This window comes from Erythrolamprus reginae, chromosome 5 (genome assembly GCF_031021105.1).
Source record: "Erythrolamprus reginae isolate rEryReg1 chromosome 5, rEryReg1.hap1, whole genome shotgun sequence".
Lineage (NCBI taxonomy): Eukaryota > Metazoa > Chordata > Lepidosauria > Squamata > Dipsadidae > Erythrolamprus > Erythrolamprus reginae.
The window spans coordinates 25,302,787-25,326,560 of NC_091954.1; the positions used below are offsets into that span (position 1 = coordinate 25,302,787).

General features: G+C 48.4%; 1 protein-coding gene across 1 annotated transcript in view; it reads left to right on the forward strand.

The window, feature by feature from the left end:
* The window catches only part of RNLS (renalase, FAD dependent amine oxidase), a 220,014-nt gene that overhangs the window by 151,813 nt on the left and 44,427 nt on the right, over window positions 1-23,774 (forward strand). The window contains exon 5 of the mRNA XM_070752275.1: window positions 623-796. Within this exon, the coding sequence (XP_070608376.1) occupies window positions 623-796 (174 nt within the window). The remainder of the gene's footprint in view (window positions 1-622; window positions 797-23,774) is intronic.

Sequence of the window (23,774 nt, forward strand, 5' to 3'; positions counted from 1 at the left end):
ATGGTGCAGTTTTATTTTGATTGTTTATGCATTCTGTAGTTGAGATGTTATTCTTGTACCAATAATAATAGGAGACCTGGTAAAGTTATCTCTCTGCTCCAGAAACCACTTTCAAATGTTAAGAAAATTGTCTTTCCCATAACCTCTGCACATGTACATAGACTTGGAAATTGAAAATGTAGTTGAGAAAGTTGAAAGCTTTTGGGATGGAATGGGGGAACAATTCCTGAATGGAAAACTTGATTTCTCACTAATTTAGTGAGCATTTAGAGCAGGCTTTCACAACTTGACATTTGACAGATATTTAGAAATTACAACTCAGAGAAGCCCCTGCCAGACCGATTTAGCTATTATGGGAGGTTTCTTAATTATCCTTTTAAAAAAATGATGGCCACCTATAATCTTCTGCCTTTATTTCCTGACTAGGAAATTATCTGACACATATTTGTGCGGCCATAACAAAAGCTAAGAAAGGAGAGTTTTTTAAACAATGTGAATGGCCTTTTCTTGAAACACAGAAGTGTTATTTTAGAAAAGGGATTAAGTAGATTAACCGTTGTATTATTTGCAGGTTTAATGCTCCAAGAGAAAAATAATTGCCTCATTTTTGTTTCCTTCACAGTAATTAACAAACTTTGGAAGCAGCAGCTAGAATCCGTGAGCTATTCCTCTCGCTATGCTCTGGGCCTTTTCTATGAAGCTGGCACCCAAGTTGATGCACCTTGGGTGGTACAATACATCGCCAATAATCCCTGCATATGCTTCGTCTCCATTGATAATAAGAAGCGTGAAATAGGTCAGTGCTTCCATTACTCCTTATAAACAAAGTAAGAATGGAGGGTATGGATCATGGCCAGAGGGGAGGAGCCTCTCGAACATTAATTTGGTCTGTATGCTTTTCAAAAGCAGCCCATGTGGAAATGTTAACAGAATCCAAACAGGAGATAAATTGGATAGGGTTTCCTAACTTCAATTGGGCAGTTGGGACAGAAGATCACAGCTGTAATGCGTCTGCTCCAGGAGATCCCTTACTAGTAGACCAACCCTGACTGGGGAATATAACCCTGTTAAGAGCTGAACCATACAGATGGTATATGATTGCATCTCAACAAGTGAGTCCTCCATGCAGTTTTACGTAGCTTTTAAAGAACGGTGGGAATAGGTGCACCCCACAAATCAGAGTTTTCATCCAGATCTCTCCTCCACTCCAGCTGTCAACCTGAAGATGACCCTTTAGGAAACAGGAAAGCCACTGAAGAATGGTACCCCCCTCCTCCATTCCTATACATCAATCAGTCCAGAAGGATAGTATAATATTTTAATATGATAGGGTTTTAGTTATTTCTTTTAATATTAGATTTGTGCCATTATAATGTCTTTGGAGAGGGGCGGCATACAAATCTAATAAATAAATAAATAATATTGTTTTTACCATTGTTGTGAACCGCCCCGAGTCTTCGGAGAGGGGCAGCATACAAATCTAATAAATTGAATTGAATTATAACTGGGTGATATAAAAAGCTGCTGAAAAGTCAAGGAGGACTGGGAAGATTGTATTCCCCAGTGTCAATCTTTCCAAAGCTTATTTACATGTGCAACTAGTGCAGTTTCCATGCAGAGTCCAGCCTGAAACCCAACTGCCACTGGCCCAGATAATCTGCTTTTTCTAGGATTTTCTGAAGTTGCAGGGTTACCTATTTTGTTACTATGTTCTCCAAAACAGGAAGGTTAGAAAATTGTCTGGACTAAATTTGTTCAAATAGTTAGATTGAGCAAAGCTTCATAAGCAGGGTACTGTACCATGCTTGCTTTCAGAAATGGGTAGACCCCTTTTGTCCAAATAACTATTAATTACTTTAATTTTTTAAAAAACAACAAGGGAGGAACATGTCTGATGCACCAAAGAATCAGAACTCCAACATAGAAAATTCAGAATTCAGAATGACTGTTTCACATATCTTTAGGCAGACTTTTTCACAAATCTCAAAGGAATAACATTTATTTGCTCTACACATCTAGAAGTACACATTTTGCCATGCTTACCGTGAAAACACCAGCCCAGATGTGAATACTTGAACATCCTGATTGTTAACCAAGCCCTTCTCCTTCTATCTCCATTTAATCTGAAGAAAAGATTGAAAGTTCTTAGACACCTTGCTCTGAAACATCCCAAGAATCTATCGGAGTTGCTAAACATGTACAAGCCCACACCACTGCATTATAGAGCAGTTGACAATTTTTTTAAAAAATAACAAAGGTATAAAGGGGGCTGGTATTTCTGATTTTATAGATAGACTATTCAATAAGTAATTATGTAATCATAATTCACTAAGTGGAATATAAGGGCAGCTGGTGAGCTATACCAGTAATGCCATCATAAAGACCCAGTTTCAAATTTATCTTTCCTAACCACAGCAACTCACATATAATGTAGCCTCCTCTGCCTCACAAAATGATGAAATAAAGTTGATGCAGAATGCAATGTTATATGAGCTCCCAAAGCAAAGGCAGGATGTACAAGTAAACATCTATTTTAGTCTCTGACTTGCTTCGTATACAGCATGAAATTATGATAATAATTTCATAATCTCAGTTAAGATGTCCTTTTGATCCTATTAAGATTTTCAAAATTCCTAATAGAAACAATGACTACGGTAGTTTTTTTAGCAGGCAAGCCATGTGACATTTTCCTCAAAATAATTGTATTTTCTCCCTAATTTTATATTCTAGTTTCAGTTCTGCAGCCTATTTAAAGAATGCTTGCAGAGCAAAGTATTCTCATAATTTTAAATGACTCAAACTGTGCTGCAAAATTAAATATTCTCCATAATAGGTGGAACTAACCTCCAAGAATGGGATGACACTGTCCCTTCAGCCAATAAGGACTGTGTCTGACAAATAATATATTCATCCTCCTGCCTCAATTCCCGCCCTTTTGATTCAGTCCCCAGCTGAACAGGACATATGTACATTCACTGTAATTCACTACTCCCATTCTATCTCTACCGGATTTCTTTGACAGCTACGTTGACTTCTCCCAGCTGATTGACAACACCAGAGTCACTGGCTTGAGCAACTATAAATTTCAGCTTGCCTTGTGTGCTGGTCATCTGCCTGAGGGTCCTATCTCTATTATCCCAGATCATTGTCGATCTGGCTATTACCACATTCAGCCCCTAGACAAGCGATCTTGGAGAATCCAGGCATGGCAGAGGGATGCTAGGAATTACCGTTGGAGCCTATGAACTTGTGCAGTTGATCTGTCACAGCCTCCCAGCACGGGGGTGTAGCCCCTTCGCACTGGGGATACCCGCCAAGCCACTCTCTAACCAGCAACAGTTCACAGACTACTGACTGTTGGAGCTTTTCGCTCACACAGTGGGCCGATCACTGTCACCAGGGATTTGGGGATCTTGGCCCTTTCTTACCTGCTAGTCGCCCAACTTTCGGCCCAGATTGCCTTGCTGCTGGAGCTTTCTTGCTTATGCAGCCGATTGACCACCAGTGTATTTCAGCATCACTGTGCTTGCCCACCTCAGAGACAGCAATCTGCGCTTCTGCAACCTCTCACAACAGCGGGCCAGTTTCAGTAGTAATTTTGAACTGTCACCTAGCAAGCAGCGTCCATTTTGCAGCCACAAACAGAAGTGGTGGCATTTTGAACTGTCATTCAGTGGGCAGTGGCCATAAACAAACAAACAATAAGCCGCCCTGAGTCTACAGAGAAGGGCGGCTGAGAAATCCAAATAATAAATAAATTAATTAATTAAAATTAAATTAAAATTAAATTAAAATTAAATTAAAATTAAATTAAAATTAAATTAAAATTAAATTAAAATTAAATTAAAATTAAATTAAAATTAAATTAAAATTAAATTAAAATTAAATTAAAATTAAATTAAAATTAAATTAAAATAAATTAAAATAAATTAAAATAAATAAATAAATAGGGTAGCAATTTTGAGGCCACAACAAGGGGCAGAAGATCTGTGACTCATTTTGGCATTGATTGAGGCAACGCCATCTCTAGCTCTGGGGGTAGTCTGAGGAGGCCATCTGCCATTAGGAGGCACAACATATCAAACACAAAGTTCCTCGTGACTCATCCTACAGCCCCACTACCTGAGATCCCTGCTCTTGCCAATCAAACCACCATGACTGAGGCAGCCAAGTCCCCCAAGAATCACCCTACCAAGTGGCAGTTCTCCAAATACTCGGCCCTTGACCCAGAGCCCTCAGCCACGAAATCCAGTTCATTTCACAACACCGTTTCGCCTACCAAACACCACTCTATCACATTGGGTGCCCATCCTAAGCCCTCTAAGGCATCACAAAGTGATGAAAAATGTAGGGCCAGAGCACTGGGCAAGATATGCACTAAGTCCAGTCATGCCCACCAAGAGTCATTGGTCTACATCTTTTGACCCATCCACAGCAGTCAGAGGAGGTCAGGACATCGATTCTCTTGAGGTGGCCTCCCTGGATCCCTACGGCATGGTGTCCCTAGATAATCTCAACTTAACAATTGTGGACAGATATCTGGGAGGTCCCCTCCAATCATAGGGTTCTGGAGGCGCACACTTCCAAAGCCTCGGCGAACTTCACTCTGACCGCTGCTGACCCAAGAGACTCTGTCGGTGATGACCCTGGACCCAGTAGTCCATAACCTGATTGCCATGACCATAAAATAGGGCATTGAGGCAGACCTTCAACAGAAAGTCAGGCCCACAGTCTTTATCTCTAAACTAGGCGGCCCTTCCACCTGGGACTATTCCACACAATGCATAGACAATACGTACCATGAGTTTAACAAACGTTTACGGGGCCCCCAGTCCGACCTGGAAGACGGGGAATTAGACCTGGATCTCTCGGAAGATGAAGGACTATCTTTCTATTCCCCCTCCCCTTCATCCTATCTGTTTCACCCAAGCTTATTCAAGTCACTCTTGTTCAAAGCCATCTGAGAGCCACTCCCTCCACGATTTCTAATGAGTCCTCCCCCAGGGGTATCCGATTCAAGGAGACTACTTCAGAGACAGAGGTGATTCTTCATGGAATTTGTCAAGCATCAATGGCTCTCCCCTGCTTCGGGACCCTTGCCAAATAGCCTCGACAAATGGTAATTCAACGTGGTCCCAGCATTGGTGCAGTATCTGCAGCTGCCTCCTGTGGACGCCCCAGTAACAGCCTTGTATCTAATCTAAAGTGACCAGATTTTAACATTGGTAAAGAGGGACATCATTGAGCAGGGGATGGGAGGGGGGGCTAAAAGTTTAGCAAAAAAAAATTGCAAAAAAATTACCTCTCTTTCTCTCTCTCTCCCTCCCTCTTTCTCTTCCTTTCTCTTTCTTTCTCTCTCTCTGTCCCCCTCTTTTTTGCTCTCTCTTTCTCTCTTCCTCATTCTTTCTCTCGCCCTCCTTCCCTCCCTCTCACTTTCTCTCCTTCCTCCCTTTCTATTTATTTTTCTCTCTCTCCCTTTCTTTCTTCCTTCCTCTCTTTTCTCTATCTTTCTCTTCCTCCCTCCCTTTCTCTCTATTTTTCTTTCTCTCCCTCCCTCTTTTTTCTTTCTTTCTTTCTCTCTTTCTCTTTCTTCCTCTCTTTTTTCTCTCTTTCTCCCCCTCTCTCTTTCTCTTTTTCTCTCCCTCCTTCCCTCTCTCTCGCTCTTTCTTCACCCTTCCTTCCTCTTCTCCCCTCCCTCCTCTTTCTCCATAAGCCCTCCCCCCACGACAAGCAGCTTCATCTGGCCCACTTGGAGAGAGAGGGTAGGACTTCCACTCTTCCTTCGGGCTCAGAGGCTGACGGGTGGGACGGCTGCAGCGCAGGAGCCGCCCGGCTTCCCTGCTCCAATGGTGCCCAGGTGGAGCGAAGGCGGGAGAGGAGGCGGAGTGGTGAAGTGGGTCCGAACGCTCAGCATGTGCTTCCCTTCTCCCACGGAGTCTTTGCCCAGAGGCCCCAGACAGCCCCCTGACCCTCCCTCCAAGTTCCTCCCATCTGCTGCGCCTTCATACACACTACACCCGGCTCAAGGAGATAGAAGACCAGCTGTGGGGGGGGAGGGAAGGATGAACCCCCAGCTCTGCTGCCCCGTAACCTGCACACGCAGCCATCCTTCCTCTTTGGGGGGGGGGGGATTGGGAAGGAAGAGCAGGCATCAGAGGCCCGGCTGGCCCTTAAGTTCCTCCCAGGTCGTGGCAAATCCTCATGCCTGCCATTCCTTCTTCCACAGGGGTGCAGCGCCAGGACATGACTGGGCCCTTCTGGGGGCGGGGAAGGGGAAACGGAGTTTCTCTGGGTCCTATTTGAGCAAAGGCCCTGTACAGCTGGCCTGAAGTCAACGCAGTGACCTCCCCGGACTCCATTTGCTACCAATCTGTTTCCAGACACAATTCAAAGTGTTGGTATAAAGCCCTGCATGGCATAGGACCAGGCTGTCTTCGAGACTGCCTTCTGCCACAGGAATCCCAGCGACTGGTGAGGTTCCACAGAGTTGGTCTCCTTAGGGTCCCGTTGACCAAACAATGTGGGCTGGCAGGACTTAAGGGAAGAACCATCTCTGTGGGGGGCCTGGCCTTCTGGAATCAGCTCCCCCCGGAGATTCACAATGCCTTCACCCTCCTTGCCTTTCGAAAGAGTTTAAAAACTCATCTTTGTCACAAGGCCTGGGGTTACTAGATCTTCAGCCTGACCAATGAATGTTTTTAGTATGATTTTATTGAATGAATGTTAATGAAAGTTTTTATGTATATTAATTGGATTACTGTACTATTGTGTCTTTGTATATGCTATGAGCCGCCCCGAGTCCTCGGAGAGGGGCGGTATACAAATCCAATTAAATAAATAAATAAATAGTTTAGGGGCGAGGAGGGTGAGGCAGCAGCGGAGAGCCCGGAATCTCCTCCCTCCAGCCTCTTCCCAAGGGGGCTGGTTGGGAGGAAAAAAAGAGGGACATTTTTCAAACCCCGTGGGACGTGGGACAAATGATCAAAAAGCGGGATGTCTGGTCACCTTACTCCAGTGTTTATCAACCGGTGTGCCGCGGCACACTAGTGTGCCGCGAGACATGGTCAGGTGTGCCGCGAGGCGGCTCCTGCAAGTGGGAGCTCGAGGGCTGAGGCACCACTGTTCCCTGTAGGCTGCGCGCGTGAGCACCCGCGCACCCCAAAATACCCCCCGCGTGCCCTTTTCCATGGGCGCGCAGTCCCCATCCCCCTGCCAGCCCCCGGGGGGGCAGGGGCGGGGAGGCGCCGGCAGTAGAAGGCGCTGCCCCCGCCCACCCGAAAGAAACGCGCGGAAGCTGCCTGTTTGAGCCTCACGTTGCTCCACCCCACTTCGTCCTGCTTGTCATTCTCCGTTGTATTTTCGGGGGGGAGCAGCGGGAAAGCCCTGTGCTGGCCAGGAAAGCCGGGTTTGCTTTCCATGAAAGCAGCGCGCCTTTTAAATACGCTGCTTTCCTGCACCTCTTTCCTGGGGGGGGGGAGTGGTATCAGCACCACCCCTCTACGAGCAGCAAAAGCCTCAGCGACTGGGCACGCCATTTGCCTTTCGGCTCCGTCGCTGAGGCTTTTGCTGCTCGTGGAGGGGAAGGCGCCAATGCCGAAAGGCAAACAGCGCGTCCCGCCGCTTAGCCTTTTGCTGCTTCTGGAGGGGTGGGCGCCGATGCCAAAAGCCTCAGCGACGTTTGGCTGCCGGGGGGGCGGGGAGGAGAAAATCCTCCCCCCCCCTCCAGGAGCAGCAAAAGCCTCAGCGGCAGGGTGCACCGTTTGCCTTTCAGCATCAGCGCCACCCCTCCACGAGCAGCAAAAGCCTCAGTGACGGATCGCGCCGTTTGCCTTTCGGCTCCGCCGCTGAGGCTTTTGCTGCTCGTGGAGGGGGGGTTGGCAGTGCCAAATGCTTTCCCTCCGGGGTGGGGGGTGCAGGGCAGGCGCAGTCAGCCCCAGGAGACAAAGAGGGAATGAGAGAATGGAAAGAGACAGAAAGGGAGGGAGAGAAAGAAAAAGTGAGAGATAGAAAGGATAGAGAGAAAGAGAATGAGAGAAAGGAAAGAGAGAGAAAGGGAGGGAGAGAAGGAAAGAGTGAGAGATAGAAAGGATAGAGAGAAAGAGGGAATGAGAGAAAGGAAAGAGACAGAGAGAGAGAAAGAAAATAAGAGAGAACGAGAGAGAGAGAGAAGGAAAGCAAGAGAGAAAAAGAGATAGCAAGAGAGAGAGAAAGCAAGACAGATAGGGAGAGGAAAGGAGAGCGAGAGAAATGAGAACAAAAAGGGGGGGAAAGGAGAAATGAGAAAATGATTGAGGCAGAGAATGAGAGGAGAGAGAAACAAAAGAGAGAGGGGGTGATTCTTGACGCATATGGTAAAAAGCATCCAAATAATAAGAAACCCCCCCCCCAGCCCACACCTGTTTTTGAGAAGAATAAAAGAGAAAAAAATCCCAGCCCTCAACTGGTTTTGGAAATGGTTCGAGTGTGTATACACACACACACACACACACACACATAAGGGGGGGAGAGAGACAGGGATGGAAAAAGAGGAGAAGTGAGAGGGAGAAGGAATGAGGGAAAAAGGGAGGAAGAGAGAGAAATGAGAAACATGAGAGAGAAAAGGGGGAAAGACAGGAGAAGTACCCAGAAATGAGACAGTGGTATAAATTTCAGGAGGGATGATTGATGATTGACTGTATTTATAAGGGGATGTTACATGGGATTGTATATATGAGGGGGTTATGTATGTATGTATGTATGTATGTATGTATGTATGTATGTATGTATGTATTTATTTATTTATTTATTTATTTATTTATTTATTTATTTATTTATTTATTAGATTTGTGTCATTTTGGTTGGTGGTGTGCCCCAGGATTTTGTAAATGTAAAAAATGTGCCGCGGCTCAAAAAAGGTTGAAAATCACTGCCTTACTCTAATCACATGCCGGGTGAAGCAGAGGAGCTGCTGCAGCCAGAAGACCAGAGGACAGAGCAGGTGCTCCAGAATGCCCACCACTGCCTCCTTTTTTATGTACACTCCATTGAGGTGGCTGAGACAACTGCAGCAGCATATCACTGTCGATGATCTCAGGGCTCATCAGGACCTTAATAAACTGCTGGTTGCGGCCCAATTCACCTCCGACACCACCCTCCACTAGGCGCGCTTTGTGGCCAGGTCCATGGGGGATTCCACACTAATGAGAAGGATGCACTGGATCTGCAGTTGGCGATCTGACACTTGCCACAAGTGGTACCTGGGGTCAACATGTTACCAAGGCCAGCAACTCTTTGGGGAGATCCTGGATCCTATTGTCATAGAATTCCACGATAAGCAGAAAATCCTCTCTACCTACTTCTGTAAGGATTTCTTTCATTCCTCTCCTTTTCTCAGAGACTCCTTTCAAGCCACAGATCAGGGGTCGAGATCCAACAGGTTCCAGGGGCAGTATGGGGACAGACAAAGACAGGCCCCTGACTGGGCCAGCAGAAGTAATCTGTTTAGATGGTCCTTTCGAGGTGCAGGTGATCGCTTCTTCCATCAGGCAAAGTAATCCCTCACAGGACCATCCCATTGGTGGCAGGCTGGCCTTCTTCACTAGTACATTGGAGGAGACCAAGTGAGACCGTGTCATCTGGTCTCTCCCTAGAATCCCCCCCCCGAGGTTTTTTATTTGATGCCCTAAGTCAGTGATGGTGAACCTTTTTTGGCCAAGTGCCAAAAGTAGGGAAGCATGGGGGGGAGTCTCACACACATATGACCACACCCATAATTCCATGTGGTCCTCCCATGTATGCACACATGGACCCCACCTGCTCCCAGCATGCCTGTTTTTTGCTTTCCCAGGACTTCAGAGTCTTTCTAGGAGCCTGGGGAGGACAAAAACGTCCTCCACCCACCCAGAGGCCATCTGGAGGCCAAAGATGGTCCATTTTAATTTGGGAAATGTGTCATTTCTGGCCTTTGGAGGGCCACTGGGGGTGTGGGGAAGGCCATTTTTACAAACACACACCGGGCTCCTAGAAAGAGCCTGAAGCCAGGGGACAGCAAAATAATTGAACTTCTGATCCAATCATAAGTTGGCAAATGGAATGTTTCCACCCACCCAGAGGCCATCTGGATGCCAGAGATAGTCCATTTTAAGTTGGAAAATAGGTCGTTTTTGGTCTTTGGAGTACCTCTGTGGGTGATGGGGAAGGCCGTTTTCACCCTCCCCAGGCTCCTAGAAAGGCTCTGGAGCTTGGGGAGAGCAAACAACAGGCCTTCCCCACATTCTCCAGAGGTTGAAAACAGCCTGTTTCTCGACTCCCAGTGGGCCCAGAAGGCCCAAAAATCAACTGGCCAGCACATGCCTGCAAGCCAGATCTGTGCTCGTGTGCCCAGCAATAGGGCACCGCATGCCACTTGTGGCATGCGTGCAATAGGTTCGCAATAGGTTTGGGACATCAACCTTTTCTCTTCTGATCTGTTGACTTTGGGAGCTACACGCAGAGTTTGACCATCGTCCTTCATCAAAAGATGGGGAATTGAGTAAGGAGGATGAATACAGTGGTACCTCTACTTAAGAACTTAATTCCTTCTGTGACCAGGTTCTTAAGTAAAAAAGTTTGTAAGTAGAAGCAATTTCTCCCATAGGAATCAATGTAAAAGCAAATAATGCATGCAAACCCATTAGGAAAGAAATAAAAGCTCGGAGGAGGAAGAAGAGAGGAACAGTCACTGCCGAAGGAAGAAGGTAAGATGAGGGGAATCAAAAACTTTAAGGCTTAAAGAAAAAAAGAGGATCTCTGAGGTGGCAAGGAGGAGCATGCGCCTCTCATACACCCGGCACGAGGCTGCCTCCCATATACTGCGCCAGAGAGAGAAACCCAGACGGGCGAGTGGGGGGAACCTTCTGCTCCTTTGACCGAAAGGCTGCTGCTGCTGCTACCTGCTTCCTCTTCCTTCCCATACTGAAGGGCTCCCCTCTCAATCGCTCGCTTTGTAGCCGGTGCTTTTCCTTCACTGTGATGACTGCTCGGTTTGGCTGAAGCCAAGTTGATCCGGCCAGGGCAAAGTGCCTCCTTTTGCCTTTCCGCGCCCATACGCTGCGGGAGGCATCCTCGCGCCAGGTGTATGGGAGGCAGCGTGAGGGAATCACCACAGCGAAGTGGTTTATTCCCTCTTCAAGCACCCAGAGAAGGGAAAATGCTTTGTTTGCTCTGGACTGCCAAAGCCTTTTTAAGCGCCATCGGAAGGATCCTCTGACAGCCCAGAAAAGCCCGAGATGGCAGGGATTAAAGGGGGAATGGCAGGAAATTGGCCAGGCCTTCATGCCACTCTCAAATTTCCTGGGAAATTTTTCTGGACTCGGGTTCCTAAGTAGAAAATGGTTCTTAAGAAGAGGCAAAAAAATCTTGAACATCCAGTTCTTATCTAGAAAAGTTCTTAAGTAGAGGCGTTCTTAGGTAGAGGTACCACTGTATATTATTTGTCAGGCTCAGTCCTTATTGGCTGAAGGGACAGAATGGGTGTTATCTCATTCCTGGAGGTTAGTTCTGCCCTATGAGAAAAGATGTGTCAGGACCAAAGGCCCTTTTGGTTATTCATTTACTTATTTGCTAGATTTGCCTCTCTTCCAGGAGAATATGCAAGAATAGCATTCTTCATCTGTCTGAGGTAATTAATTATTATTATTATTATTATTATTATTATTATTATTATTATTATTTATTAGATTTGTATGCCGCCCCTCTCTGCAGACTCGGGGCGGCTCACAACAATAATAAAACAGTGTACAGTGAACAACTCTAATATTTAAAAGAAAATATCTAAAACCGTTGATTTAAAAAACATACAACACAAGCATACTGTACAGGTAGGTTGGCTGATGGAGTGACTGGCCCAAAATCTACCACTCTGAATTTTTGTAGATGAAAGTGGACTCAAACTTGGGTCTCCTCAGGACTAGTCCAGCTATTAACCATATCACATTTTCACATGCCTGAGGCTTTATTCAGAGATGTACTAGCTCAGTTCTGTAGAATTAACAAAGGTAAGAAATGCCCTTGAGTATAAATTGCTGTTGCAGTAGCAGTTGGCACAAATAAGGCCAGAATAAGAACCATGTTCATTTGAAACTCTTCCAATTAAGGGCACATGGGCAGCCATCTGCCAGGAACGGCTGTGCTTCTCCTCCTTCCTGTGTCACCCTGAGCCCTGTAACTGCAACATATTTTAGTAAATGCAGCTGTTGCCTGGGTCCTATTTGAAAATTCATTGGAACTGCTATTTATCAGAGTCACAGAAGGTCACAATCTGGATCCTGACCTAAATCCTACATCGAACAAAGGGCAACTAAGCATGAGGAAGATAGGACTGAGAGGCTTTCAATTATTACTGTTTCAGCTGGGGTTACTTTGTGTGATAGTCCTCTTTTGTAGAAGACTTTTCTGTTTCCAGGCTGCCATTTCCATTCACAATTAAAGGCTAATTTTCCAAGATTTTCCTTGGAAAAGGTACTAATTGTTTAATGTTGCTATATTGCTAATACTGTCATCCTTTTTGGATTTACATTTAATAACGAGCCATTGGACTCATTGGGACTTACTTTTATTGAGTGTAATAGGATTGTGTTGTGCAAAAGTTTGTTTTTTTAATCCTGTTTTCAACTCACAGCAGCTAAAAAATCTCTATTCCCTTTATAGCACAAGGATACAAGGCAATTTGTGGGTGGAATTATATAAGGAATGAACGTCTCCTGTGTGACTTCAGTGAAAGTCACTTAGTCTTCATTTTGTTTATTTTGAAGATTTATTTATTTTATTTTTATTTATTAGATTTGTATGCCACCCGTCTCCGAAGACTCGGGGCGGCTCACAACAGTAATACAAACATATAGCAGTGGAACAAATCTAATATTAAAAAACATATAAAACCCTATCATTATTTAAAAAACCAACCAGCACATTCATACCAAACATAAAACAAAGTATAAAAAAGCCTGGGGGAAAGATGTCTCAACTCGCCCATACCTGGCAGTATAAGTGAGTCTTGAGTAGTTTACGAAAGACAGGGAGGGTGGGGACAGTTCTAATCTCCGGGGGGAGTTGGTTCCAGAGGGCCGGGGCCGCCACAGAGAAGGCTCTTCCCCTGGGGCCCGCCAAACGACATTGTTTAGTCGACGGGACCCGGAGAAGGCCAACTCTGTGGGACCTTATCGGTCGTTGGGATTCGTGCGGTAGCAGGCGGTTCCGGAGGTACTCTGGTCCAATGCCATGTAGGGCTTTAAAGGTCATGACCAACATTTTGAACTGTGACCGGAAACTGATCAGCAGCCAATGCAAGCCATGGAGTGTTGAAGAAACGTTGGCGAATCTTGGAAACCCCACGATGGCTCTCGCGGCTGCGTTCTGCACGATCTGAAGTTTCCAAACACTTTTCAAAGGTAGCCCTATGTAGAGAGCGTTGCAGTAATCGAACCTCAAGGTGATGAGGCCATGAGTGACTGTGAGTAATGACTCCCTGTCCAAATAGGACCGCAACTGGTGCACCAGGCGAACCTGGGCAAACACCCTCCTCGCCACAACTGAAAGATGATGTTCCAATGTCAGCTGTGGATTGAGAAGGACGTCCAAGTTGCGAACCCTCTTTGAGGGGGTCAGTAGTTCCCCCCCCCCAGGGTAATGGACGGACAGATGGAATTGTCCTTGGGAGGCAAGACCCACAGCCACTCCATCTTGTCTGGGTTGAGTTTGAGTTCGTTGACACCCGTCCATGCCCCAATCTCCATCACTTCCACTGCTTCGTTGACTGGACATGGGGTGGAGATGTATAACTGGGTATCATCGGCATATTGATGATACCTCACCCCATGCCCTTGGGTGATCTCACCCAGCGGTTTCATGTAGATATTAAATAGCAGGGGGGAGAGGACCGACCCCTGAGGCACCCCACAAGGGAGAGACCTAGAGGTCGACCTCTGACCCCCCACTAACACTGACTGCGACTGACCAGAGAGGTAGGAGGAAAACCACTTGAGAACAGTGCCTCCCACTCCCAACCCCTCCAGCTGGCGCAGGATACCATGGTCGATGGTATTGAAAGCCACTGAGAGGTCAAGAAGCACCAGGACAGAGGACAAGCCCCTTCCCGGGCCCGCCAGAGATCATCCATCAACGCGACCAAAGTAGTTTCCGTGCTGTAGCCAGGCCTGAATCCAGACTGCTGAGGACCTAGATAATCAGCTTCTTCCAAGGACCACTGGAGTTGGAGCGCCACCACATTCTCAACAACCTGGATGGTATTTATTAAACACAGCTAGTTCCAGGCAAGGCTTCTTGAGGAGGGGGCGCACAAGTGCCTCTTTATAAAGGGCCAGAAAGGACCCCCCTCCCCAAGGAGGCATTGACAATCTCCTGGGCCCAGCTCCGTGTCACCTCTCGGCTGGTCGAAACCAACCAAGAGGGACACGGATCCAGTAGACAGGTGGCGGAACTCACAGATCCAATGGCCTTGTCCACTTCATCAGGTGTCACCAAGTCAAACTCCTCCCAGACTGATGGACAAAGACGTTGAGCCCCAGTCACCTCGACTGACTCATTGTTAGCCGATACTGCTATGCAATTGGAGTCGAGATCAGCCCGGATCCGAGCGACTTTATCAGCAAAAAACGAGTTAAATTCCTTGGCACTACCCTGCAAAGGCTCCCCGACTCCCCCCTGATTTAGAAGGGAGCGGGTCACCCTAAACAGAGCGGCCGGGCGGGATTCTGCTGATGCAATCAAGGCGGCATGGTACCCGCATCTTGCCACCTTGAGCGCCACTTTGTAGGTCTTAATAAAAGTTCTTACAAGTGTTCAGTCAGATTCAGACTTACTCTTCCTCCATCGCTTCTCTAGACGTCTCTTCTGGCGTTTCAACTTCTGGAGCTCCTCGTTGAACCATGGAGCTCTACGGGTCTAGTGCCACAGAGAGGTCGCAATGGCGCAATTCGTTCAAGAGCCTCCGCTGCAGCCTTGTTCCAGGCCTCAGCAAGAGACTCTGCTGAGCTGTGGACGAGTGAATCTGGTAAAACCCCAAGTGCCCTCTGAAAGTCCTCGGTCCATCAGGCATCTGGGGCGGAACCTCCTAATCGGTTCCGCCTCCCTGCGGGGGAGGATTGGAGCCAGGAAATCAAGCCACAGTAGAAAATGGTCTGACCATGACAAAGGCAATGCTTCTATGCCCCTTAGTCTTAGACCATTATTCAATTGCTCCGAGAGGAATATCATGTCGGGTATGTGTCCACCCTCGTGAGTCAGACCCTGAACTACTTGAGTCAGGTCCATGGCTGTCATGGTGGCCATGAACACCTGTGCTAATCCAGAGGAACCGCTGAGTGATGGCAGATTGAAGTCCCTCAGGACAATGAGTCCGGGGAACTCCACCACCAACCCGGCCACCTCCTCGAGTAGCACAGGCAGGGCTGTTGACACGCAGCTGGGAGGCAGGTACATGAGTAACAAGCCAACCTGAACCCCTAAATCCAACTTCACAAGGAGTGACTCACAACAAGTCTACACAGTCGAAGGTTCTCCTTGGCTACAATAGCCACTCCCCCCCTTCCCTGGAGTCAAGGCTGATGCCATATCTGAAACCCGGCTGGGCATATTTCCGAGAGAGGAATTCCTCCCTCTGGGCCCAGCCAGGTTTCAGTCACACATGCCAGATTGGCCTCCGCATCCAGGAGCTTTGTTCACTACCGATCTGGCATTGAGCAGCAGCAGCTTGAGCCCAGGGTCCGGATTAAATTCGTCACCAGGACCCCAGGTTGAGCTCACAGAACCGGAACAAGGGATCGCTATTAAGCAGCTATCTCTTTTTCCTTCAGAACGGCTAGCCCCGTGACTCCCACCATATCTACTTCTCCCCAGCAGGACTGGAATATTCTGGCCCTCTGTCACCCCGGAGAAAGATGCCCCCATCTCTCCTGTCCCTCTACCGCCAGGTAGGCTAAATTCTGCATTCAAACTATCCCCATTGTATCCATATATAGCATCCCACCCATCCCGCTCATTCATATCATATAAATTACAATTACCATTTACCTCATCCAAACGATAATCTGACCCATCCCATCCATTCCGCAAATTAATCCAATCATTCATTCCATTCATTTCATATATGCCCTCCATCCGATCCCAAATATCCATTGCTAAAATTACCCCCAATAAGTTAGTTAAAAATATATAAAAGTTAAAATTAATTAATTATTTAAAATAGGTTAAAAAGGTCAACTGGTCAATTATAAAATTAAACTGAGACAATACAGTGATCCCTCGAGTTTCGCGTCCTCGAGCATCGCGAAAGGGCTATATCGCGAGTTTTCAACCCGGAAGTAAACTCCACCATCTGCGCATGCGTGCCCTTCCACGCATGCGTAGATGGTGGAGTTTCCCCGCCGGGCAGAGGCTTCCCTGGGTCTTCCCCCTCTTGCCCCGGTAAGACCCCAGCGGCGGCACGAGCAACGGCGTGGGCTGGCGGGCGGGACGCGCGCGGGAAACCCCAGCTCTGCTTCCCAGCTGGGAAGCGGAGCCGGCAACAGCGTGGGCGGGCGGGCAGCGCACGCGAGCTTGGGGACACCCCACCTCCGCTTCCCAGCTGGGAAGCGGAGCTAGGGTGTCCCCACCCCGCGTGCGTTGCTGGGGAAAGCGCGAGCGCTTGGAGACACCCCACCTCCGCTTCCCAGCTGGGAAGCGGAGCTAGGGTGTCCCCACCCGCGCGCGCGTTGCTGGGGCCGCTTCCCAGCTGGGAAGCGGAGCTGGCAACAGCGTGGGCGGGCGGGCGGCGCGCGAGAGCTTGGGGACACCCCACCTCCGCTTCCCAGCTGGGAAGCGGAGCTAGGGTGTCCCCACGCGCGCGCGCGTTGCTGGGGAAAGCGCGCGCGCTTGGGGACACCCCACCTCCGCTTCCCAGCTGGGAAGCGGAGCTAGGGTGTCCCCACCGCGCGCGCGTTGCTGGGGAAAGTGCGTGCGCTTGGGGACACCCCACCAACGGGGTGGGCGGGCGAAGGGCGGGCGGCTAAAAATCGATCATCACGTGGGGTCCTGGAACGGAACGCTCGCGATGATCGAGGGATCACTTTAATATAAATTAGGATAAATTAATGTAAGATCAGTTCTTAAGTAAGTACAGTGATCCCCCGCTCGTTGCGAGGGTTCCGTTCCAGGACCCCCCGCAACGAGCGGGTTTTTGCGAAGTAGCGCTGCGGAAGTAAAAACACCATCTGCGCATGTGCAGATGGTGTTTTTACTTCCGCAGCGCTAGCGAGGAGCCGAAGATTGAGGACTCAGCTCGGAAGCTGCACGGGTGTTTTAAAAGGTCTCCGCCGGCATGGGGGGCTTCTTAGCACCCCCCCAAACCCGAGTTGGGGGTTCGGGGGGTGGTAGGAAGCCCCCCATGCCGGCGGAGACCTTTTAAAACACCCGTGCAGCTTCCGAGCTGAGTCCTCAAGCCAAGCGCAGAAGTTAGCCTTGAATCCCTTTGAATCCCGTCGCTTCTGCTGGATACGGGCGATGGGGGGGCGAGCTGCCACAGCCCCTGGCTTCCGCGCCGCTCGTCCCACCCACCGCCCGTATCCAGCAGAAGCTGCTGGATTCAAAGTGCTGCTGGGAGCCGCAGGCGAAAGGAGCTCGGGCATCGGAGCGCGGCGCCAGGCATTGTTCTCCGGACCCCGCCCGCTCAGCCCCGCGGCGGCCCTTTCCCTCTCCAGGCTGCGGGCGGGGTCCGGAGAACAATGCCCGAGCTCCTTTCTCCTGCGGCTCGCAGCCCACCGCCTGTCTCCTGCTGCCCGGTTTAGCCAGGACACGAGCGGCGAAATGACTTGGAGGAATGTGAAGCTGAAACCGGCCGGTTTGGACTTCCCATTCCTCCAAGTCACTTCGCCGCTCGTGTCCTGGCTAAACCAGGCAGCAGGAGACAGGCTTTGAGTTTTGGCTGCGGGGGGAGAAGTAGGACTTTCCTATCTGATTCCCTCTCTGTGCTGATTCGCTCTCTGCTCAAGATAGCCGCTACTGCAGCTTCAGCCCCTGCGGGCTGCCGAGGAGCACCCTGCTCCTTCGCCCCTTCTGCCTGGCAGCCACTCTGTGCAGCGGCTGAAGCCTCTCTGCCCCACGTGCTGCTAATCCCACCCAGCTTGCATCCCCCGGCCCCCACTTGCCCGCAGCAGCCACACTATGGCTGTGAGTCAACAGGGGCCATGGGGCGCAAACCAGATGGGCAGCAGCTTGTTTAAGGTTGCGGCCGATTCCACTGGGATTGGCGGGGCGCCACTCCTGATCCGGCTTTCCACGCGAAGGTAGCCTCTGCTGCAGACGGAGGCAGAGAGACGAGAAGTAAAAAGAGAGGGGGGAAGTGCAGCAGCGGCAAGGCAAGGAAGGCTTCGGAGGTGAAACCATGACTTTCCCATTGGGCGCCCGCGAGCCTGCTCGGGTGGCCTCCAGCCAGCTGCTAAAGCTCCGAGCCTGCTTCACCGGGCGGCACTCAATTTGCAGAAGTTTCTCCTTTGCTGGGGAAGTCGCGCGGCTTCCAGGAGAGGGTACATTTCTCCCCCTCCCCCCAAAAAGCAGATTGCAATCTTTCTGATAGGATTGCTTCCCAGAAAGCTGTGTTTTGCTTAAAGTATTAAATCTGGACGGACTCCTGGCTGCTGGGTTAGTTCATTGCTAGCTGCGGAAACGATAGAAATTCAAAACTACAAAAGGATATGCTGTATTCCGTTAATATAAATGAGAGATTTGGGCCACACAGAATGCTGCTCCAGACTACGTAAAGTACAGGAAGTTTTGGCTGCGGGGGGAGAAGTAGGACTTTCCTAACTCCCTCGCCCCGCAGCCAAAACTCAAAGCCTGTCTCCTGCTGCCCGGTTTAGCCAGGACACGAGCGGCGAAATGACTTGGAGGAATGTGAAGCTGAAACCGGCCGGTTTCAGCTTCACATTCCTCCAAGTCATTTCGCCGCTCGTGTCCTGGCTAAACCGGGCAGCAGGAGACAGGCGGTGGGCTGGGAGCCGCAGGCGAAAGGAGCTCGGGCATTGTTCTCCGGACCCCGCCCGCAGCCTGGAGAGGGAAAGGGCCGCCGCGGGGCTGAGCGGGCGGGGTCCGGAGAACAATGCCTGGCGCCGCGCTCCGATGCCCGAGCTCCTTTCGCCTGCAGCTCCCAGCCCACCGCCTCGCTGGTTGGCTTCTCCTCCTGCTCAGCCTCGCCACGGCCTTTGTGCGCGGCTTGTCCCGACAGCCCCCCACCCCAGCACTTTGAATCCAGCAGCTTCTGCTGGATACGGGCGGTGGGTGGGACCAGCAGCGCGGAAGCCAGGGGCTGTGGCAGCTCGCCCCCCCATCGCCCCTATCCAGCAGAAGCGGCGGGATTCAAAGTGCTGGGGTGGGGGGTGTCCCGACAGCCCCCCACCCCAGCACTTTGAATCCAGCAGCTTCTGCTGGATACGGGCGGTGGGTGGGACGAGCGGCGCGGAAGCCAGGGGCTGTGGCAGCTCGCCCCCCCCATCACCCGTATCCAGCAGAAGCGGCGGGATTCAAAGTGCTGGGGTGGGGGGTGTCCCGACAGCCCCCCACCCCAGCACTTTGAATCCAGCAGCTTCTGCTGGATACGGGCGGTGGGTGGGACGAGCGGCGCGGAAGCCAGGGGCTGTGACAGCTCGCCCCGCCCATCGCCCGTATCCAGCAGAAGCGGCGGGATTCAAAGGGATTCAAGGCTAACTTCTGCGCTTGGCTTGAGGACTCAGCTGGGAAGCGGCACGGGTGTTTTAAAAGGTCTCCGCCGGCATGGGGGGCTTCCTACCACCCTCCGAAACCCCACCCCGGGTTTGGGGGGGTGCTAAGAAGCCCCCCATGCCGGCGGAGACCTTTTAAAACACCCGTGCCGCTTCCCAACTGAGTCCCGAAGCCAAACGAACCCGGGTTGCCGGGCGAGCAGCGAGCAAATGGCGGGTGGCCGGGCGAACGGCGGGCGAACGGCGGGCGAGCGGGTGCTGGGGGGGCTTCTCGCCCTCCCGCCAGCAAGAGGGGGAAGACCCAGGGAAGCCGCCCAGCAGCTGATCTGCCCGGCGGGGAACACCATCTACGCGTGGCCATAGGAAAAAGGGTGCATGCGCAGATGGTGTTTTTACTTCCGGGTTGAAAAATCGCGATGTAGCCCGTTCGCAATGGTCGGGGACGCAATAACCGGGGGATCACTGTAGTTCAAAATTCATCAGTCAATCAATCAATCCAGGTCAGGGTGATAATGTCTTTAGTAAATCCTTCTTTAAGATTGCTGTGTTATAAAGTCATCCACTAGGGGCACAGTTCTTCAACGTTATTCAGTAGGGAATAGGGAACACAGAAGATGGAAGCAGGGGGAGAAGTGGGGGGTAGATGAAAATTCCCAAAGCATCTTTAGTTTTTATTTCACTGATGGTTTGATTACCTCCAGGTCTTGTCCTGTTCTCAGATGCGTATGTACACCAAGGTTCTTTACAACTGGTAGTGATGTCACAGAGCGGATTCTCTTGGTGCTAGTCTGTGGACGCCACCATCTTGTCTTTGGCTTCTGAGCATGCGCAGAAGCCAAGTTTTCAGCACCATGCATGCACGCAGCACACAATGTGCACATAGCCATGCAGCGTGGACAGAAGCGAACCAGCAGCGAGATAAATTAGAACCCACCCCTGATTTACACTCTTGAGAAGATACTTTGGCAATAAATCATATGTTCTGGGCTTGTTTTCATATTAAATATGCATAAAACTGTAAAATGGTATGTTATGGTATTTAATTTTATTTCCTTTTTTTGACTAGACATATGAAATTCTTTTAACAGTAGTTTCATTGAGACAGTTTTTATTTAAATCTTTCTTCTTCATATAATTCTCATTTTAACAATCAGGGTATGTCAGGAATAATTCCTCTTCTTTATTGATTTATTTAAAACATCTTTATATATCCCATCTTTATCTTTTGCACTTTTTCTACCCAATATATAGCCTTCTGCTATATTCCTAAAGCATGTAAAAAATTATTGAAAGTGAAATTGAATGTATGAATGTTAAGAGGAAGTTTTGAAAAAGATGCATTAGAATTTACTGATTTTATAAATATTTTTAAGGAAAAGCTTAGAATTTTAAAGTTGATGTTAAAGAAAAACCCAAGCTCCCAGTAAACCTGATCATTGTACGTTGCATTTTTTAAATCAATATATCAGAGTCTTTCCTATAATAGTGACAATATCACCATTACTTCTTTATATCTCTATGCTGGATTTGACCAGCTGCTCTTGATGGATTGAAAGAAAGCCAGACATAGGTGACACAGATTTATAAAATGGGAGTTGGGAGAAAGAGTAGAAATATTTGTTGGTAGTGATTTCTCTAAGAAAACCATCTTACTCCAGGGGAGTGAACTATATAGCTTCTGTAAGACTGAAAGCACTTCTGAAGACAAGCAAGTGCAGATGAATTACTTCCCACAAGGCCTCATTATGACAAAGTGCCTCTCCTTCTCTTTTTTTGTGTATTTTGTTGTCCCTTGTTAGCTTGGTTGGATTTTGCAATTCTTTTCCAAGGAAAGGAGTGGGACAATAGTGTTTGTTAATAGAAAAACATAAATAGTTGTGGTGGTGGGTGTTTCTGTTTAATCTGAGGTTTTCTAGGATGATTTCTTATTTTCTATCCCACCCACCCCATCCCACCCTCCAAACATGGCTATAAATAGCTGAATAAGAAAAATGGTCAGAATTGTTATTATTATGCCTATACCTAACATCTTCAAAGTAATGTGTATCTTTGAAAACTAGGATGCTCATAATGGAATCTCATCAACCAAAAACACATACATGCTTGTGTCATGTCTATATTTAAATATAATTATATTAATAATATTAAATTAATAGCAATAATTATTTATAAAAGATTCTTGCTATGCTCATTATCATTGCATAGCCATTATGACTGAGATATGTACAGTATATAGATGTATAGAACAGGTGTCTCTTATTTTCAATGTAGCATTTCTACGCAACTCCATTGCATAAAGGTGAAACTCAAAAAATAGAATATCGTGCAAAAGTTCATTTATTTCAGTAATGCAACTTAAAAGGTAAAGCTAATATATGAGAAAGACTCATTACATGCAAGCATAGTTCCCTCTAAGCAAAGTTGTGCACTGGAGCGCGGGAGATTTAAAAGCTCAGCCCTGAAGATTGCAATTCTAGCGCACAGGACTGACCTCTGCGCTAGAATTGGCAAACTGTTGCTGAGATTTTAAATTCCCGTGCTGCAGTGCACAGTAAAGGGGGAATGGCGGGAAAGAAAGTTGCCAATTGGTGGCCTGCTTTCCTTCCAGCCCCTTGAACCCTTTCTCTTTCCGGCTAGGATGGGTAAGTCTCTTACCATGGGGGGGGGGGGGGTTTGCAGATCAGTTGGACCGCCGACAGCCTGATGTCCATCTGCGGGGGGATGGGCTGGAGGGGGTGGATCCGCCGGACCACCACCAGTCTGATGTCTGTCTGCGGGGGGGGCTGGAGGGGGTGGATCCGCCGGACCGCCGCCAGCCCGATGTCCATCCGTGGGGGGGTAGGCTGGAGGGGGTGGATCCACCGGACCGCCGCCAGCCCAATGTTCATCTGCAGGGGGGTGGGCTGGAGGGGGTGGGAGAGAAAGGGAGGGAGGGAAAGAGAAAGAAGGAATGAAGAAGGGAGAGAAAGAAAGAGTAAGAGATAAAAAGAATAGAGAGAAAGAGGGAGGGAAAGAGAAAGGGAATGAAGGAGGGAGAGAGAGAAAGAAAGAAAGATATATAAAGGATAGAAAGAGGGAGGGAGAGAAAGGAAAGAGAGAAAAGGAGGGAGAGAAAGAGGGAATGAAGGAGGAAGAGAAACAAAGAAAGAGTGAGAGATATAAAGGAGGGAGAGAAAGAGGGAGGGAGAGAAAGGGAGGGAGGGAAAGAGAGAATGAAGGAGGTAGAGAAAGAAAGAGAGATATAAAGGATAGAGAGAAAGGGAGGGAGAGAAAGGAAAGAGAGAAAAGGAGGGAGAGAAAGAGGGAATGACGGAGGGAGAAAGAAAGAGTGAGAGATAGAAAGATAGAGAGAAAGAGGGAGGGAGAGAAAGGAAAGAGAAAGGGAGGGAGTGAAAGGAAAGAGATGAGAGAGGAAGGAGGGGGAGCAAATTATGGATGTCAGAACTTGCATACGCGTGATAGTGTGCGCCCACACTTTATTTATTCATTCATTCATTCATTCATTCATTCATTCATTCATTCATTTATTTATTTATTTATTTATTTATTTATTTAGACTTCTATGCCGCCCAGTCCCAAGGGGACTGCTGCTCAGACACTATACTTTTCCACCCACATTGGAAAAAAATTAAAGGGAATACTGCATGCAACAGAAGATCGTTCAAGCCATGATTTGTCATAATTGTGATAATTGTAGCTTTCAGCTCATGAAAAACCCAAATCCTCCACCCAGAAAATTAGATTACATGTGATCAATAAAAGAAGGATTGTACATAGAACAATATCGGACCTCTGACAAGTATAAGCATGTATATATATTCAGTACTTGGTTTGGGTCCCTTTTGCAGCAATTACTGCCTGAATACTGGGGAACAAACAAGACGAACTAGAAGTACTAATGCACGAGGGCCAATACGATCTAATTGGTATTACAGAAATATGGTGAGATGAATCACACGACTGGAACACACAGATAAAGGGCTACAATCTCTTCAAGAAAAACAGGTCAAATAAGAAAGGAGGTGGAGTTGCACTATACATAAAAGA